Below are 19,880 nucleotides of genomic sequence, written 5' to 3'. Positions count from 1 at the left end.
TTATATCTGAGACACTGATCACTGGTCACAACTTTACTGTTGAATCCACTGCCTGCATTGGCTCTGGATCCAAGTGACATCACCGCTTCAAGATGGCAACACTTGTTTTTGTTCAGTGGGTTGGATTAAACCCACTGATGTTAAGTTTGTCTGTCATAAGAAATTTCTGTTTTATGAACAGCCAATCACCTGTGATGTCATAATCAAACTGGCAAAACCATCAGCCAATTGTGTTGTTTCAACTGATGCATGCACACATTAGCTTTCTGCAACAGGCAAAAAGTACAAAACAGGATGCTTCAACAAAAGCTAGTTAACGCTAGCATAAGCATTAGCTTCAGCTCTAACAATATGAAACATAACAGATCAGTCTGTCACCATGGCCGGCAGGGAATTCTATTTTAAGTGGAGATAGAATAGTCGTAAATCTGTGTGCATGTGTAGTGGTGAACGTCATGTGGGAAAAGAGCATTTAAAACATAATTATGTGGTAAGACCCAATCCAATTGATACAATATACAATATCCAATTTCGTTATAACCTGGAGTACGATGACAGTAAAGCATACTCAAAGATCTTTAATCTTTTTGACTTGAATTGTATCTATCCTTTCACTGGCAATGATGTATGGTATGGTTGTGCTCATACCAGGTAGGACTCTGGTCTCCTTGGGTATTTCATCAGTATCTCCAAGCCTTCTGGACTTGCCCAGAAGGACTTCACTGCACCTTCAGTAAACGAATCAAAGACTGCGTGCCTGTCCAGTTATCTTTAAAACCTTCTCGTCTCTACAGACAGTCACACCGCTTGATCTCTCGACTCTCTCTAATCCGTCTCCACTGCTTTCCACCACACCCATATACTGACCTCGCCCTCGGGTTCCTGAGCCTGGGGGGTGTCCTGGTGGTTGGGAGTTTCACAGTCAGGGCTGTAGTGTTCACAGTAGTCGTAGGCTGCCCTGGGGTCTGCCACTATCAGCAGCTGCTGGATGTCTCCCTGAAAAGAAAAGTACACATGTGTGAAAATGGGGCAGCTCCACTGTTAGTGCTGTGTAATTATGACCATAGGTGAATGAAGAAAATAAGTTGTAGTTGTTTAAAACTGCTGAAAGTGGAATTCTTTCCAGTTTGCTTTGGCTCCCTGTCACTACAATAAGAAGCTTTGAAAAACCATCGCTTTCGAAGAGAAGCCAGTCAGACGCATGATTAAGGGCTGCGGCAAAACACTTTCCACTTTATTAGAACTGGGAACAAAACAAGGCCTTATACTTGCTGAACACTAATCCAAAATACCAAAGTGGATGGATTTACACTTTTGAATATGCTATAAAGTTTCTGGAAGACATTTTCTCTTAGACACATTTAATTTTTCTTTTTCTTTTTTTTCTTTTTTGAAATGGGCACATAAATTCTGGGCCCATGCGCTCATTAAAGATGCCCGAGCTGCCAATCATCGCACACTGTATGGGAATAAAAATGGCTTGTACTTTCTTGAGCGCTGACGCTCCGCATAACCAGAGCGAGAGTTCACGCTGTCTCTTTCTTTGTTTCTTTTACGATTACAAATGGGAACCAAATGTCAGTGAGCGAGTACACACCTACTCGCTCCGTCGACCCCATCCTTGCGCCAGCATGATGATAATAAAATGTGACAATAAAACAACAAAGTGGATGTTGTGCAGCAGTCCCATAGGCTTGATCTGCTCAACTCTTAATTACACATAAATGTGTGGAAAAAAAGCCAAAGCGTTAGGGAAGTCTGTGAGCTTTCAAGTAATACCTACTGTACGGCCCCTCTCGTTCTGCCATAACAGACGACGGGTCCTCTTAGGCAGCAGATAAATAACTAAGGTCTGCACTTATCTGAGGCCGTCTGTTTTTCATGAGCTTTAGGAAAAAGGAAACTAGATCCCTGCTTGCAACCTTTCCATCAGCCCAAAGGCTTTTTTTTCATGATGGTCTGCTTAGGAATTTCTGAACTGAGAATTGCTTTGCCACTGATGTGGAGAGCTGCACCGATCTCGCACATCAGGCACCAGGGCAGGTCCTCTTCCAAAAAAGTAAAGGGAGTTGATGCAAAAATGAGTTACAAACGTCACAGGCAAATGCAAAATGCCTTAAAGTACAAGCAGCGACATCTGGTGAGGATCAGATCTGTTGGATTCATCAAAGGTTCATCACCCTGATCTCCGTTTCATCCGTGAGCAGTGAAGGTGAATGAACGGCCTGAACAACAAGAGGCAGACGTGCGTTTATACCGGACAACGCCTCTGTCTGCTCTTTTCTACTGTGCCATTTACACAGTAAACCGGTTGCCATGAAAAAAAGAACAAACATACGGGCGTGCAAAGGTGACCCTTCTGAGCTACACACCCATCAGACAGTGTTGTTTCTCTTTCTCGCCCCAAAACGCACAGCCCCTTACTTAAAAAGGAAAAAAAATGCACAGCTAAAAGGTTTTGTGTTCAATCCCCTGGTTTTGGGACAAGTCGTGGGAGAGGAGATTGCAAACAGCTCCTGGGCCAAGCATTTAATACCCAGCTGTGGCCGACAGATCAAACCGCAGTTTTACTGGGCAACTTCCAGGTGTGAATGCGAGCACGGAGCTGGGCGTTTCCTGCTGCTTCTTGAACCCGCACTGACACAGACGCTCTGAACGCAGTGAACCTCCCACGACAACACAGAGTACAATGGCAAACAGGCGGCCTCAAATGAAAAACAGCCATGAGACCACTGCATCAAACCTTACCTCTTTTTTTGTTTTTCCCTTTTATAATTTAGTGGATCTAATTCCACAGACAGAAAGGACAGTGAAAAACCACCACATATGGCATTTGGCATGATCTTTGTCTGCTCCTCTCAGTCTGAGTGAAGTGTAACTGTGCCATCTTTAAGGGTTGTATACATATACACATGTATATATATATATATATATATATATATACATACACATACATATATATAGATATAGATATATATCTATATCTATATAGATATATACATACATGTATGTGTATAAACTATGGCAATGGCAAAACAATTTTACCATGTGGGTGAACCACAACATGGAAACTAACAAAAAGCTCCAATAAGGTTACACTGCGAGATCACACACATAAGCACAATCTAAAGCCAGCCTGTCACATTAACTACAACCACTGCTCGCTGTGCATGTTGTTGATTTGTTAATTTTACTGTCTGAATAATCATGAACATCTATCTGGCTCGTCTTAGAAGAATTTCTGGAATGAACAATGTCTGAGCTTTTGAGCTGGCAAAGACGCTGTGAGGTAAATCCTTGGCTTGGGCTGGGCTAAAAGCCATCCATCAGCACAAACATGTGTTCAGTTTAAAATCCAAATGGTGACAGCAAATACTAAACAACAAAACTCCACATCAAAATAATAATAATAATAAAAAATAGTCGGGTCAGTGATACTGGAAAAGTAAAAAACAAATCTGATGGATGCAAATTCATTTAAAAATCATCTTGATTCAGTTTTGGCAGGTCAGCACAAACCAACCAATCAGCTTCTCTGAGGAGAGAGGTTGTCGATATGGTTGGCAAAATAGTTGCCATTCATTTCCAAACATTTCCAAAAACTATTGAAAATACTTTTCAAAATAGACACATGAAATATGTCTAAATGTGTAAAGCACTTCCTCTGTGGTGTTACGCTTTGGCGTGCACCCACCAAAAACGCACGCACCCACTAGGAACGGCTGCTATTTTGGTAGCTCCGGGTGCTTGCCAACAGTAGGCGCTATTATAAGCGCTGAGGTCATCGCTGCATTTGTTCCCAGAGTTTTATCGTTATCAGAACATTAGATATGAGCTTCTGAATGCCACATGAGGATCAAGGTGTGAGAGGTCATCATCAAGTTAACAGCTGACATCTGATATTAAGCACACATTACCTCATACGGTACAAGTGCAACAACAACTCATGACTCAACTGTGATTAAATGCAAGCTTGAGCCACAAGCGCAGTGACAGGAGACACTGGGGTTTTCCATGCTGCATTTTTGGCATTTTCATGAGGTCTTAAAGCTGAGCAGCAGTTCTGTATTTGAAAACTGTTTGCATTGTAGTGTCATTGTCTGGAGGGACACAAGCCCAACATGAATCATTTTTTAGAGGTTTAACAGGTTTAACAATTATTTTTTTGAATCTGTTTTGAGTTCAAACACTCAATGCCCATATTTTAACCAATGTGTCTTGAGCAAATGCAACCGGTGAGTAAATCCCGACAACTACATTCGACTGCATGGCAACTTTGAATACGGAGCACAAGCCTCCCCCTTGGCAATACCTTGAAAAAGCATATTTGCAGATTCCTATATTCATTTCATTTATATGATTTTTTTCATAACATAGGGAACTTGTTAAAATAGTGGAATGCAGTAATGCATGTTGAAACAGGGCCTGTTTTATGTTTCAGTGGATTAGAGACTGGAAAAACACAATGTGTGAGGGCATTTTTCTGCTGCTTGGGAAGTACCTCAAGAAACACAAGGCATAAACATCAATCGAAATTTGGGGAAAAGACACGTAAATCAATTAAACACAATACATTGAAGTGCATGATGCCCGAAAATAACTTTGACTGTTAAAAAAATGTAGTAGATAACTAGAGGGATGTAAAATGTCAAAGGGCTATTATATTACAGCTGTGGAAACACCTGTGTGCACCTGGAATACAGATTAGTAATCATACCATCAATACAAAGTCTCTGTCTGTTGTCTGTTGGAACTATGCAAAACATCCACATTAAGATTTCAGGACTTTGCTAAATGGACCATCGTCAACAGGGTAGGAAGGAAAATTTCCTTTGAGATTCATGATGACAATAATAAAGAGCTAATTTTCTATGCTGCTGAACCTCCAGAGGCCAAACAACCAGATGCAGTCAGCCTGCTTGTAGACTGCTCTGTTTTTATTTAAAAAATGTGAACATCTGGTATACACTCTGTCTCTCAACAAATGTGTGCATTAATTGATTATTTAAATAAATTAAAAAAAACACACATAACTTTTGGTTGGTTGTTGCATCTTGAAGGACAAAAGAGATGGAATTTTAAACCTGAAGAAGGACAATGGAAAAAAGTATGGCCTTTTCAGATTTATCTCACACTGTTTTAATTATTGCAGCTTTAGAGGTCAGAGGAATGAAACCGTTTCTCTCAAATGTCTTTCACAATCAAAACCAGAAGCCTGTTGGTAGCAACCTGAACTGTTGCACTACTTGCTTGTCCTCATTTCTCTGCCTGTCTATAGCTATATTTTTTCCTCCATGTTTTTCTTTTGGAAGTCTGTAAGAAACACCAGGGGCCCTCTCGCTCTTGCCAGACTGTGATCGTTCCTGTAAATGAGAAATACCCTCAATGGAAGGAGGGCAATGCCACTTACAGATATGACAAAATGTTAAGCATAAGCACAAATTAAATGTATAAATATTGCACATGAATAAATATTATCTTGGTCATGAGTTGATTATCTTAACCTGGGTAACAGAATGGGGTTTACCAATGTGGCTTATTTAGGGCAAAGGCCTAAATCATAAGATCAATTTAAAGATCAGTAAAAATATAAGGATTGGATTCTTAACAGAATCCAAGGAAATATACTAACTCCGGTACGTTTTTACCAAAAGACTTTTACGGGTTTTGGGTTTCAGACAATAAATCAGATGATTGAATGGTAACAAGCTGCTAAATCAGACACAAAGTGAGCCGTTTAAAATGTGAACCCTCTAACTGACACTGAGCACTGAAAAAAGGCTCAGCATTGGACCTGAGTTTTGGCCCAGTTGATAATCCTGAAATCCTGAGTGCCTCAGGGTGGATAGCGACTAAGAGATAGAAAACAGTCACAGCATTCTGCCTCCTGCCAACTCAACAAGAAGAAAAAAAAAAGATTTAATTTAAGGCTCTGTGTTCATCACAGTCTGGCTACATTCGTCTGCCAAGGACTGTCCTGCTTGAGGGAAAGATTTTTGGAATAATCAACTTTGCAGTAATGACAGACAAACAGAAAGACAGACAGACAGACAGACAAAAACACACATGCATGCAATGCACAGACATGATTGTGCACTGCACTGATGCCTGCGTGCAAGATGAAGAAAAAAAGTCTGAAATGAGTCTGAAGTTTACATAAAACTGAGATGCTACAGCTTTTTTGTGGTTTTGATTTGAAAAGCACAATTAAAATTGAGAAGGGGAGGGAGGTTTAGACACTTGGTCGGTGAGAGCGTATCTTTAAAACAGCTGTGCAGCTTGAGCCAAGACTGAGCGCACACACTGATCATATTTTCCCCCTGGCCTTTCTTCTTCCTCAGGCTTCCAGTTTGGACACCTGCTCATGCAATCCCCTGCAGTCATGTGGGCCTGAAGCACTTTTAATGGAAAATAGTCTGCCTAATTAAAGTGTGGAACACGTCCAAAGTTGTAGGACGATCAAACCATTATTTAGAGCTGATACTTATAAAAACTGTTAATTACTCTTCATCGAAAGTATTCATTTTAATGAATAATGAAAAAAAATAAACTTTTGTTTTCAATTTTTGAACAAATTTATTTGTAGTAGTTTCCAAAATGGATGAGTATGTGTATGCAGGGGTGCCACAAGCTATTTTTGGCCCTAAGACTAAAAATCGATGTGGGCCCTGCTCCCACAGGGCGTATTAAGCATACATGGTTAATAATTGATCCCCCAAAAGGGGCCCAAGACTTATGCATACCCAGAGTGAAATTAAATGAACTAGTAATTAACTAAGTTGAATGCATGAGCGCCAAAAGGGGGCCTGGATCCATTTTGACCAATTTATACAGTTTTATACTGGATCTCTTTACATTAAATTCTCCAATAAATGCTATCTTGGATTGTTTCTAAAATCAATTTTAGTCAAATCTACGAAAATTCTGTGTGCGTTTAACCCCTCTATATTTAAAGCAATCCCCCTATTGGCCAGTAACAGTGTTTACTTACATTAGAAATTAATGTTGTGGTGAGCCTCTAAGTAGCCAAATAGCAATCAACAAATCAAGGTTTGTTTAACTTGAAGTGGAAACAGTCACAGTTTAATACATAGCTGTATTAATGGTAAGGCCACCCACCATTGCTGTAGTGCGATAAATTGATTAAAACAGCCAACACAACGCAATGTGAGGAAAACCTCACTCGTGGGAAGAAAAGAGAATTTTTTTTCCACTTTCTTGTCACTTTGTATAAAGAAACACTGCTGTTTTTACAATTGAGTTCCATTAGGGTAATCTGGGAGAATGGTCTGAAACTGGAATTAAAAATCGAAAAGTGTTGGTGAAAGTGCCACACTGCTTTCATCCCCTCCACTAAATTAATAATTACCCAATTTACTGACACGGAACGGCCGATCAAATCCTTTTTAAAGTCCTTGCTTGGACTAAAGAATCCATAAAAAGGCATTAGGGGAAGGAGGGGAGGGGGATAAGAATGTTACTGGGAGAAACTTCTGTCTTGCACATTCAAATGGACCAATTACATGTCGTACCATTGTATTACTTATGTAAGAGGCAACATTAGCTGCATGTCACCATTGCTTCTGCGGCTAGGTTATAGCTATTCCATTGTTGTGAAAAGCCCATCTGCCAAAACTGCTGCTACTGCAGCAGTCAATCTTTAGAACCTCACATTGATTATTTGTCTTGGTCTGATTGAAAATACTGTATTATTGGAGGCTGAGAACCATTTGAAAGTTGACATTTCAAAGCTGATAAATTTGAGCAATAAGTTGTTAGGGTAATGTTAATGAGGAAACAAACCCCTTAGCTGAAAAAGCTGCACTTTCTGAAGTAAAAAAGACTTCCATTTTTCTTCCGTGAGACACAGACACACAATCCAACAAAGCCAGTGTTCAGGGGAAAATAATAGTGCAGTGTAGGTAGTTTGCCTAAGGCTTCGACTAAGTACACAAAACAAATATTATTGTTCTGGTCAGTCAATCTTATCATATCAAAAATGTTGGACCTTAAAGCATTCACGCTTAAAGCATTACAAAATAAAATGAGTCTTTTTCTGGATGGTAAATGTGATTATTAAGAGCAGTTTTCAATGTGCTTCCAATTACAGCCAACCTCAAACAGAGTGGAGAACTGACGGTCATGGATGTCAGCTTTCCAAACTCACAGAGAACACAATTATCTGAAATTGGTCGTGAATGATTGCATTATTATATTTTTGCAAGACATCTGCACCGATGACGGAGTCGACAGAGAGCGTTGAGGCTTGTTTACGGAGGGCTGTTCCACTCTTTTGATCGCTTTCATACAACGCAAGTGTTTATGGCCTCGTCTTTGGAGAAGGGTTGTCACAGGCTGTCTACATAATAAACATCAGATTTTTTTAAAAATGTCCTACGTACATTTCGATTTAATTGAATTTAACCTATTAACTGCATTTACATTGACTGATCAGCTCTAGGTCAATCAGAAGCAGATTCCTCCTACTAGCTGAAATGAACTTGGGAATAAACTTAATGTATCAATCAAAAGAAACTCCTTTTTAATTTCTCCCTGCAGAGCTGGCATGAACAATATTTTAGTTGAGTGAAATGTGTTCTGTCAGCCTGCTGAATGCAGTTTGGCTGGCTGCTGTCCTACAAGCTCCCCAGAAGCTGTTGCTGGCAGACGACTGTCTCGAGACACCAAATGCAGGTCAGAGATCAGCGCTGACCGAAAACTATTATTTTCACGGGGAAGTTGCTGCTCTTGTTGTGCAACAATGGTGTTTGAACTGCCATAACTGGGATGCAACGTTTTCCAAGAAACATTTGTCAAAATATCAGGTCATGATAAAATAATGCTAGCCTTGTTCCCACTACGTGATTTTCAAAGTCATCAAACTGCTGTGCTGTTCACACTAGACAACTAGCCGGTCTTGCTTTGGGAGTTTTAGAGTAACACGACGTTGTGGTGACAGAAGGGGTCGGACACTGAAAGACTTTTTGGTCAGGAGGAATCCCCAATGACGCAGTCTGGTCTTTGGAGAGGCGCCTGTTATATCAAAGAGGTTCGTGGATGATCCTACCAGAGCTCCACTCCACAAGTTTCCCTCCATGGACTGGTCTCAGCAGTCTCTGGTACTTTTGTACTTATGTTAAAGTACTGAATACTGTATAAGTGCAACAACATCAAGTGTTCCTTGATGAAAATGCAATTCCTATGGAAATCCTTTAAACCCTCCCAACTCTCTGTGTGTCATGTTTCCACATTGGCTGTTGCATCTCTTAGGATCCACCACCTCAGTCCAGATTTTTACCGCGCTAGATATCTGTTCTTAAATGTTGTCTTGCACCAGTGCTGAGTTGCTGGGGGAGCCGAGGATCCACTGAACTGCATCTAATCATCTTTAAACCAACCTCTGTGCTTGAAAATAACGGTGAAAGTCATAAGATGTGAACAAGCATCAAAACAGCAAACCAAACCAAACCAAACAACCATTCAGAGTGTGAAAGAATCAGTCAAGATTAAGGTGCTCTTCATATTTATGTCTATCAGTGAAGGGATCACTGACCACTAGTAGGGATACACATATGAACATCTGCTTGGGGAAAAAAAATGTAGATCAGTGCGGCAACTCCAGAAGCAGTTGTCCAGAATAGGGATGCAACAATACTCTGTATGTTACCAAACTGTTTGGTTCGCCCTGTTCTGTTTGGTACACAACAGCAAACAACGGTATTTTGGTACGTTTTGGCCAGTCACAAAACTTTATCAAAACGCGCATGTTGTGCAAGTAGATCCATGCAAGAGCCAAGACTAGTGGTGCGCAGCTTATTGACGATCCGTGGGTCCCGCAGTTGCAGCATCAATAATTTGACTCGTCCCAGCCTGAGTCAATTGTCACAACCTGCCTCAGCCCGCAACCCGCTGTCATTAAATGGATCAATATGTCTTTGAACACAGCAGTTTTATTCCGTTAAAAAGGTGGTGGCAAACAGCCCGAATGGGCTAATGTCGTATCCAAGTGCCAGGTGCATGGAATCACAACGAGCAGAATACAACAACACAACGTATTTACCGCTGGGGAAACTAAGTAGAATGTAGCAGCCTAAGATAAAAACTATAGTTCAACTATAGTCCGATAACTCACTAATGTTCTCCTCCCTGTTTGTTGTTTTAGTGGCACTGCTTGGCACTTTTGTGACGTCTGCGTCAGGGAGCACGCAGGTTACGCAACAAATGCATGTACCTGACATTAGATCGCTGAGCCATTTTCTAATATTAACCATTGTAATAGTATATCCATATAAACTGATTTCAGCCTGTTAAAAACAAATATTTCACCATTTGTTAACAAAAAAACCCAAAACAAATCCTATTATCCAGTATTTGACTCACCCCAGCCCAATAAAGTGACATTTTGTTCATTTTGTTGGATAGTTGTAAACATTATATTTAATTTGTGTGGTTTTATGTTTGTTTAATTTGATCTGATAGTGCACATTAAAAAAAAACCAATATATATATAATAAAGTTTGTGGTTTGATTATATCTGTGGTTTTAATTATTTTTACCATATAATATTGCCTTTGCTAGTCAGAGTAGTTTTATATAGCTATATAAGATAGATATGGAAACCATGGCCCCAACAATGTGGAGCATACCACACTGTGGGAAAACTACCGTTGCACCCCTAGTCTGGAAGAATGTTGGTAGAGTTCTACCAGTGTGGTAAAAATAGAAATCTCCCTCATCGAAAGGCAATAGTCTTGATTAAAGCAACACAAAAAGTAAGTCAGTATGGTTGTGTTACCTCAAAGACTTCATCATCCAAGATCCTGGTGCCAAACACTGTTATGCCTTCAGTGTTGATGACAGCCTGGTCACTTCTGGCGAGCGGCCTGGTCACCTTCTTCTTACAATCCACTATGATGGTGACGCTCTTCTTCTCCACGCTGAGAGCTACACGATGCCATCTGTGCGGCAAGAAGGGAGAAGTGGTTTGAAATGCAGCCAGGGGCTTCAAGTTTGCCAGGTGTCTCTGGTTATGCTTTTAAGTGGCTATTTAGCCACATGTGCAAAATAATTGGTCTGATGTTATTGTCAGTTTGGACTCAGAAATCTTCTCTAGATAAAGTCTGATGGCTGCATCACAAGCAGTGGAAATTCACCAGCAGCTGTGGAGATTCCATTCACTCACAATACAGCTGTATAGGCTAACGAGAGAGCCAATTTTGACACATGCATGTCCTTTAAGGTTATTCAAAGTCATATATACATTATATGTCACAAAAGGGTCTACCAACAGTGCTTATGCTTGCATTGCCGACCCCTTTGTAACTACACACACAGTCTTTGTGTGAACTTGAGATATGGCTGTTGTCTTCACTTCGAAATGCTTTAACTATTATTATTTTTTTTGTTAATAAGTTAGTGTACTAAATGCAAAATGCAGATGACTCTTTTCCCATGAACTGCATTCCAGTATTTAATAGATTCCCATGGCATTAGTTTCATGTACAAGATGAAAGGCATGTGGAAACACTGAAAGGGGCACAAATCTTCTCCGTGAGACATAAAAGAGGGAAACGGCTCTGACAGGTTTGCTGTTCAAACAGAGGGTAGGTAGCCTGGCAGTTCCAGGTGGATTAAATTCTGCTCACCAGTAGCATAAACTGTGTTATTTAGTTGCCCAATGTGAAGCTAAACTGCCAAAATCGAGTTAGCCAAAATCATGTTGGGGCCACATTTTTCATTTTTATGTTTGTAGTTTTTTAGGCATCCTTTTCTTGAGACACATCTGGCGTGGTTGAAACATTCATATGGATAAAAATACAGGAACATTATTTAAAAAAAACAACTTTATTTACTTTATTAAAAAAAAACTAACTACCAAGACTTTAAATTCAAAACTGGAAGCAACAATGGAAAACCTGCCACCCACATTCATCTCCTCATGTGGTGGAGGACCTCCCCTTCCTCGGCGAAGCCGCTGTTCACTTACTTGCCGTCTGCGAGGTTGATGGAGCGGAAGATGGGGTACTCCTCCGGGGCAGGCTGGCCATGCTGATCCTCATACAGGAAGATGGGACCACGGCCCACCTCTACACCCAGCTGCTGGATGCCCTGCTGGTTGTACATGGACAACAGGAAAGACTGGAGGCCTGCCTTGGGCTTGATGGTAAACATGATGGAGAAATCCTGTGGGAAAACTCCCCCTGCAGGACAAATAACATCAGTTGATTGACATACATTAGTGGGTTGAAAGAATGTTTGTCGAGATTTGAAGCACTGGTTTGAGCTCTGAATTTCTAATTTGATACAATTATATGTGTTGGGAAAGTCAGTCAAGAGTAGGTACAAATTAGAGATTTGTCAAATCTTAGTTGACTTTAAAACTGTAGGCACACGTGAGCAGTAAACTAATTGGATTGAAACCACATACTTGAAGATGAGGATTTGACAAATAATTGAGCTGATTGAGGTCACAGGCTCTGACTGCTTGGGAAGCAAATTAGGCTCTGAATCAGGGAAATCCTCTGGTGTCCTCCACCTCTAGAGTCACTTTTTTAGATGGAGATGTTGCAATAATTGAGTAGCTGATAAAGCGGTTTATTCACCTCCTTTTTGGAGAAAATATAAAGGTGCAGGAAATGCAACCATGGTAAGCCTCAATTATTTAAAAAGAGCCTTTAATAACTTTTAATCACAAATGTTACAATATTTACAGTAATGTTGCCTAAATAATCCCCAAGCAACAATATAGTGTAAATAATTCAGTGCAGATGTTTGGCAATCATCAGATCTTTTGATTCTGGGCATTGGTTCTATTTGTTTGACCATAAAAAGAACTTTTCGGTTTCACACATCTATATTCTGCTTTTCACTACAATGGCAACTGTATTATATATATATATATATAACACCTAAATTGAATAATGGCAGGTTTATGAGCTGCTAACTTTCTCCCCTCACATTAAAAAGCCAGAGTCTAGACAACTGACATAAAGCCTTTTTTTCGTTTCGCTATTATAACTATGGAGGTTGGGTAAATTGGAAAACTGAAAAGGGTTCAAAACTTCTCATGTAGCTACATTGACCTTACATACATTATAAATACTGAGACTTTAAAAAGCATAGCGAACAGACTCAGTGACCAAATAAATCCTGATTAAATTAATGTCCAATGATTCTGACCAAAGACATTTCAGTGGCACCTCTCACGCTTCATCATAGTTTTTTTTAGTTTTTTTTTCACAGATTTCCATGACTGAAAGTGAGCTATACGTTGCCAAAGATCACAAAAGCACAACACTAACCACTCACACTATTCTGACCCTTTATATTCTTTGAAATAAAGCCAATTTGCAAGAGAAAATAGGCATGCGACACTGTTTGGGACAAATCATTTTACAGCACTCAGACCCTCATAAAATTTTAAATAAGCTGGCGACTGGGAGTTTTTTCCAAGTTCTGCCCCAGCAATAAAGAATGAACACTCCAGCAACAAATGTGGGTTTCAATAGCTCATACTAAAATGCACTGTGTTACTGTTTAAGAGAGGTATTTCAAAGACTTAAGCTGTCGACATGTTTGAAACGTCAAACAGACATTTATCAGCAGCTCGCTGGTGCAGTTCGACAGCCATCAGTGTAGACACAGGCTTTGTCCAGAACAGTTAATTGATCTTTCACAGCAGGGAATGTGTGGCAGGCTTGAAAAAAACAAAACAAATAAAAAAAACAGCTAGGTTACACCACATGTGCCAAATGCAGCAGAAAGACGTCTGCCAGCAATCAGAGTCAAGGAAAGAACCGATATGTTACTGACAATTGTTCGACAAGACATCCAAAAGAAAAATTCCTCTCGCTGATTGCTGCGGAAAATTGTGAGGCTTCATAAAACATCAGACACAACAGCAGGGTGTTGGCCTTCTGATGTGAGTCCTGCTCTCATTTGACAGTTCATATTTCAGCCGCTGAGTAGCTGGTGAAGGATGAGCGTGATGGCGGAGCATCTTTTGGAACTCCAGTGCTAATGTCTGCCGTTGATTTGCTTTCGAGTTTGAACAAAGATTTTTCCATCTCAGTGTGCGCACAGGAGAACATTTTTGTGTGTGAGCTTCGTTTTTTTTAAAGAAAAGTTTTCTCTGATCGGTTGGTATTAAGTTGTTCCAGGCAAACAAATGTTTATTTCAGCAGCATGCAGCTGGCATTGCAACAACAAAACTTAGTAAAACCCATTATTTTGAAGTTATGTTGTTATACTTTAACATTTTAATAAAACATGTGAGAAAATACACACACAAAAAAAAACATTGGAAAACTAATGTTATCACGGCATTGAATATTGCTGTGCGGTTGGCTTACTTATTACAATCCCAACCCAATGAGTGGCTTTTCCTAATGTCCCCCCTTTTTTTTTTTTTTTTTTTTTTTACCACAAAGCATTGTTTACATCTAACCTCTGCCAGTGGTTTCGAAAGTATTCTGAGAGTTCTCGAGCACTAGCAGTCACATGTCAGCTCTGACTACAGTGTTTAAATGAGCAATCAGTCAGTAAAAGCCATGCAAAATATTAGCTCATCTATTTTACCCATGAAAGACTGTGCCATCAGTTTTCGGGCTGCAACTCAGTGACTGCAAAATCCTTTAATAATTTACTTTTTTTGCAATCTGTGATCAATTTGCGCTGCATTGCTTGAGATATGGTCAAATAAAAATCTTGCAAGGGGCAATTGAAGAGTAAACTCTGGCATTTTCCAGCAATCCCATAATCTTAATGAAATCTGAGTAGATTCACTTATGTCTAAGTCAGTTGATCAGTCACGCTATGATATTTCTTGGTCCTCGGTTACTTTAAAAGTCAACTATGAAAAGCTGTGGGAGGTGGATTTGTGACGTTACCTGGGAAGAGTTGCTTGGTTGGAGCGCTGATCTGAGCATTTTTTCCTACTCGGTAAGCAATGTCGGGTTTGGCTCCTCTCCGCACTGGGCAGAAACCTGGCGCTTTCCGTACTCCTTCAGGAGAACTCTGGAAGTCTAGAGCCTTGAGTACATCAATGGGTTCAGCTGCAGAGCCAGAAGGGGAAAAAAATGATTACATAAGACAATGGCACTTGGGCAGCAAATGTCAAAATATTTGCACAGGAGTTTGTGATTTGGCAAGGGCATTTGTCCACATTTTCACGACTAAGATTACACATGCAAAATCACTTTGAATATAAAGCACTGTTGTTTCCGGCTACACACACACACACACACACACACACATACACACTGAATGAGCATAAATTGCATTATACAACAGCATACTTGTTAGGATTAAGGAATATTCATTACGATGTATTATTGCTAATAGGACTGTAATGCTGCATGTCACTGCAGTACTTGGTGCATATTGTGTACATTTCAACAGCTAATTCAAAATCAAATAGGCCCTAGCACTTTGATGATGAATCCTCTTCTCTCTGCCTTTCCAGACACTGCTAGCCAAACCTCTCACTGTGTGTAGGGGTGTGTTTACGATGTCCCTTGGTAGGAAATGTCTTAGAAAGCATTCCAGCAAAGGATTGGCCTCTTCTCTACTTCCATTCTTACTTCCTTGTCAAAAAGCTCCACGGCCCTACCAATGTGTTGGATGATCCTTAACATTAGCATTGTTGCTGATGTGATGACGTGGCGCAAGCTAATCGACTAGAAACCTGTAGGTCTTACTACAGTTAGTAACTTTTTAATTTGTGTACCCTGTTTACAGTTTAACCTTTGGGAATCAAATCTTGCGCTGGATCTTGGAAGCTCTAAAAGTGCAGCATATGTTGCTTGGTGAACACATATTTGCTAATTAACGAACAGTCTTGTTGGGAGGTAAGGTAAAGGTATGTTGTTGTTGTTTTTTCTGCTTAAGGTTGGTATGAAATCGGAATCCCATATAGGTTTCTATCCTTTTCTTAAGAAATGCACTTTAGACATCAATCATATATGAAAGCAAGAAATAGCCATGTGACCAATAATGAGTTATTGTGATTATGATCAATCTTGAAAACCCTTTTTTATTTAGTCTAGTGGTATTTGATTCACAATGTAACTAATATACATGAACAAACCACTTAGGGGATAATAAGGTTTAGATTTTGACCAGGGAGTTAAAGAGCAAGGCCTATTTCACCTTCTGCCCTTGCTCAAGAGATTAACATTTCCCAAGAGCATTTCAATAATTAAAACATTTTTCTCAACTGTGGTACTGTCTTAGCTTAAAGTCCTTCTTGGATTATGGCTATTTTCTTCACAAAATCCATGCAAAATTCTTTGCCTCAGTAGCTGTCCAATATCTGTTCATAATTACATCATGTTAGCTGATGTATATCCTAACTGACATTAGCATTACATGTTCTTTACCGATTATTCTGTGACGGATACACATTTTTGCATGTTTAATTGATTATTTTCTATCTCTCAACATGACGTATGTCAAAGGTGTGGTGATGCACTTCGGAAGCAACGTAACAACAGACACCACGCAAAATATAAGCTTTTCGAAAGACTACTTATGGTGGAATGTGTTCAAAGTCACAAGAAATGCATTTACAAAAAAAAAAAAAGTTCATGAAGTTCAGTGTTCATAAATTCATTACGATAATCTACCAGCTTGGTGAGTGGCTTCCAAATGAAAGTTTCTGCTGCTGTCTAAACTTTTCCACTCATCTAATTAAACAAGAACCCAATAGCCCCCTCTAAGATGCTTGACTGACAACTTTAAAGCTGTGTGTGTGTGTGTGTGTGTGTGTGTGTGTGTGTGTGTGTGTGTGTGTGTGTGTGTGTGTGTGTGTGTGTGTAAAGAGAAACATTAACAGTTACATTTCTATTTCAGCAAAAAAAAAAAAAAAAAAAATCAGTGAAGCACATACAAAAGCAACACCCAGCACAACAGTTGCCAGACATCATGTTACTGATAACTTTTCTTCCTTGAGTCAAGACAGGATGTGTCCTCAGAAAGCTTCACAGGGATAAACAAAGTCTGACTGCTCATCTGGGAACAAAAACGCTTTTCGGAATGGCTGATAACAGGATTAATGTGGAATCGCCCTTCTCGGAACCAAAACAGAATGGCGAGATCCATGTGTTTGATATCAGAAAAAAACGTTGTGGGAAAACAATTTAAAGGGATGAGACGGTCGACTTAATTAAAAGTCGTCGTTTAAACTGCGTTGACAGCGAAGGGAGGTTGGTCAAAAGAGAAATGTGGACCGAGACGACCGACAGTGTGAGAGCCATCCTTCTGCAAAGCTGTGCCCCTCTCACCATCAATCCATAGTGGAAGCCAAAGGAATTTCATTATGTAAATATCAGTCTGTTTGGACTTTCTCAAAGCAGTGTGGCACGTGAAGCCAGGAAGTGCTGATTAGGCAGTTCCTGTCGGCTTTCAGCGACCAGGAAGGGCTCCAATGGGTGGAGCTAAGCGTCCACATGTTGAACCCATTATGGGACTGGCACCACTCCCTCTCAAGTCTCCCCCACCCCCCACTAACTAAAACATACACGAGAAGGCCGTGTCCCTGCAGCTACTTCTCCTGTAACCAGAAAAATAACAGCCCGAGTGGGGAATCAAACCCGCTGGATTCTCACACATGCTCTGGGATCGTGTCTTTGCTCATATGATATTGTGTAGATCTCCTCTTTGAACTGTTGAATTATTTGCTCGGACTGGGACACATACGACGTCAATTCACAGTTCCCCCAATTTAAAATCTGAGGAGCATAAAAAATGAGGACCCAGCACTGGTGGGAGCCGAAATAGAATTCATTTTTCCTTTGATTTCTAATAAATTCAGCCCTATAGGTTTTTATGAAGAAGGCATGGGTAGGATCACAATTTTTTTTCGCCCTACTGAAGTTGCTCCAAGACTAATTCACCAGACATAGGGCTTACGCCTCAAAACTACCAGACTGGCCTCCGACTTACGCTCAGACAGAATGAAATACGAATGTGCGGCAAATGCCAAGTTTTAAACCTCACACCAAATGCCTTGTAAAAAAAGAAAAAAAAAAGGAGAGAGCAGGAGCAGAGAAAAGCAGAGTAGTAGCCACTTGTCTGTGGTTTGTCTGAATATTGTCCAGAGCTCAGAGCTACTGGTTTTTGACCAAAGGGAAAAAAAGGGGGGAAAAAGAAGAAAGAATGAAAGAAAGAAAAAGAGAAAGCTTGGACTAAAGGTCTCTTTGTGAGTTTCAGAATGCCTTTCTGCATTACTGCATACCTCGAGGCCTCATATATTCCAGATGTGCTGAATTGGCCAGGAACACCCTTCAGCACCCCTCTCACCACACACACAAACACACACACACGCACACGCACACACACACACACTTCTTCATGCCGCTCACTCTCCCTCCCCTTCGACTAATATCTCAAAATCCATTAAAGACCCTCAAATGAGAAGGGACAACTTCTCAGAGGCGTTTCAGCCTTGCAGGAGCCGCAGCCTCGGCTCATCTTGAATAACAAAACTTCAAACTGCCTTTGAAAAAGAGGGAATAAACCACTCTCTAATGATAAGGGCGAGGAAACCACAGCGGAGATGAGACGACGGCAGAGCCGTGCTGAAGGTACCATCGTGCCGCCTGAGGGGTAATTTGCCAGTCGCTCTGACATTTAATGACAAATCGCGGCGGCTGACGCCGGGGCCCTTTGTGATATACAGTCTGCCATGTTAACAAGCTAGTAACATGTAAAAGTGAACCCCCCACTACCTCTCCCCTCCCCCCCCAACTCCCCACACCTCCCTGAAACAGACATGCCAGTAGTGGCACGAGGGAGGGGAGGGAAAAAAACCAACCTGTTAAAGTCATTACCAATTGCAGCGGCCGAACCCATCGCTCACCACAGTGCCATTTCCAACCATATAGGAACAGTTTGTAATCTTGGGCTCATCACTCACCAGAGCCGTGCCACTTGACTCAAAGCTTAGACTTGTCATGAGCCAAAATTAAGACGTGCTTTTGGCCGGCGGCACGTTTTCTGTGCCACTGCCATCTACTGAGGGCTGGCTGCAAAAGCGCCAATTATAGTACGCTGGAGAGCCTGAAAGTGTTTGCCTGCACGTGCAATTATGGTTAGTTTAAGTATCAGTCAGAGTGAGGAAAGACGGGCGATAGGGAAGAAGTGCCTCTGTGGTATTTGCGATCGTGATGTTTTCATTTCATTGGAGCCTGCTGCAATTTCTTGGATGAATTTCTTTACAAATCGCTGGGCATGTGAGGTGGGGAGAGAGAGGGATAGAGAGAGAGAGAGAGAGAGAGAGAGAGAGAGAGAGAGAGAGAATGATAGATTCAAGATGGGTGGGAGCTGAGACAGGAAATGTCTAGACAGGATGCGTGAATGACCTGTGATTATTTATTAGTTTTTGATTGATGTTTGAACAGTTTCTAATCTTGATTTTGCCAGGTAAAATAGAAAAAAAGTTTATTAATGATGCTTTAAAAAGGATTAATATATTTATCATTTTTAAAAATATAGCAGTATTAATGTGTCTTTGCCGTGATACGTAAAATATGATGGGTGACCCACATATGCGTTTTGAAAAGAAGGGGGACGGGGGTGAATTCTTTTTTCTTCTCATTGTTTTTCCATTGCCGCCCCTTCTTGAATATACTGGGATCCCAGATGATGTGGAAAAAGGTGACACCTCAGGCCAGAACTGAGATGATTCAGTTCCTAAATCTCCACATTGCTGGGTGAAACCTCGCTATATTTAGCGCAAAACCTAAAACATTGTGTCCACTGAGCTTCTGAAACGCATTTTTTTTAAAGAAAAAAAATAAAATAATATATACTTTTCTCAAAGTGAATTAGAAAAATAACTTTGTGAAAATACGAAACACAGATATTATGTCGGATTATGT

General features: G+C 40.5%; 1 protein-coding gene across 5 annotated transcripts in view; it reads right to left on the bottom strand.

The window, feature by feature from the left end:
• Positions 1–19,880, bottom strand: part of LOC142885473 (collagen alpha-1(XI) chain-like) — a 95,335-nt gene that overhangs the window by 67,793 nt on the left and 7,662 nt on the right. For all 5 annotated transcript variants that reach the window (XM_076021948.1, XM_076021946.1, XM_076021949.1 and 2 more), the window contains exons 2-5: positions 14,889–15,053; positions 11,987–12,200; positions 10,796–10,958; positions 868–996 (exon numbers count right to left, since the gene is read on the bottom strand). In XM_076021948.1, the coding sequence (XP_075878063.1) occupies positions 868–996; positions 10,796–10,958; positions 11,987–12,171 (477 nt within the window). In that variant the 5' untranslated portion in view covers positions 12,172–12,200; positions 14,889–15,053. The remainder of the gene's footprint in view (positions 1–867; positions 997–10,795; positions 10,959–11,986; positions 12,201–14,888; positions 15,054–19,880) is intronic.

The sequence above is a fragment of the Nelusetta ayraudi genome, unplaced genomic scaffold (genome assembly GCF_046127955.1).
Source record: "Nelusetta ayraudi isolate G7.1 ecotype Tasmania unplaced genomic scaffold, CSIRO-AGI_Nayr_v1 ptg000011l, whole genome shotgun sequence".
NCBI classification, from domain to species: domain Eukaryota; kingdom Metazoa; phylum Chordata; class Actinopteri; order Tetraodontiformes; family Monacanthidae; genus Nelusetta; species Nelusetta ayraudi.
This window is presented reverse-complemented; position numbering and strand designations above follow the sequence as displayed.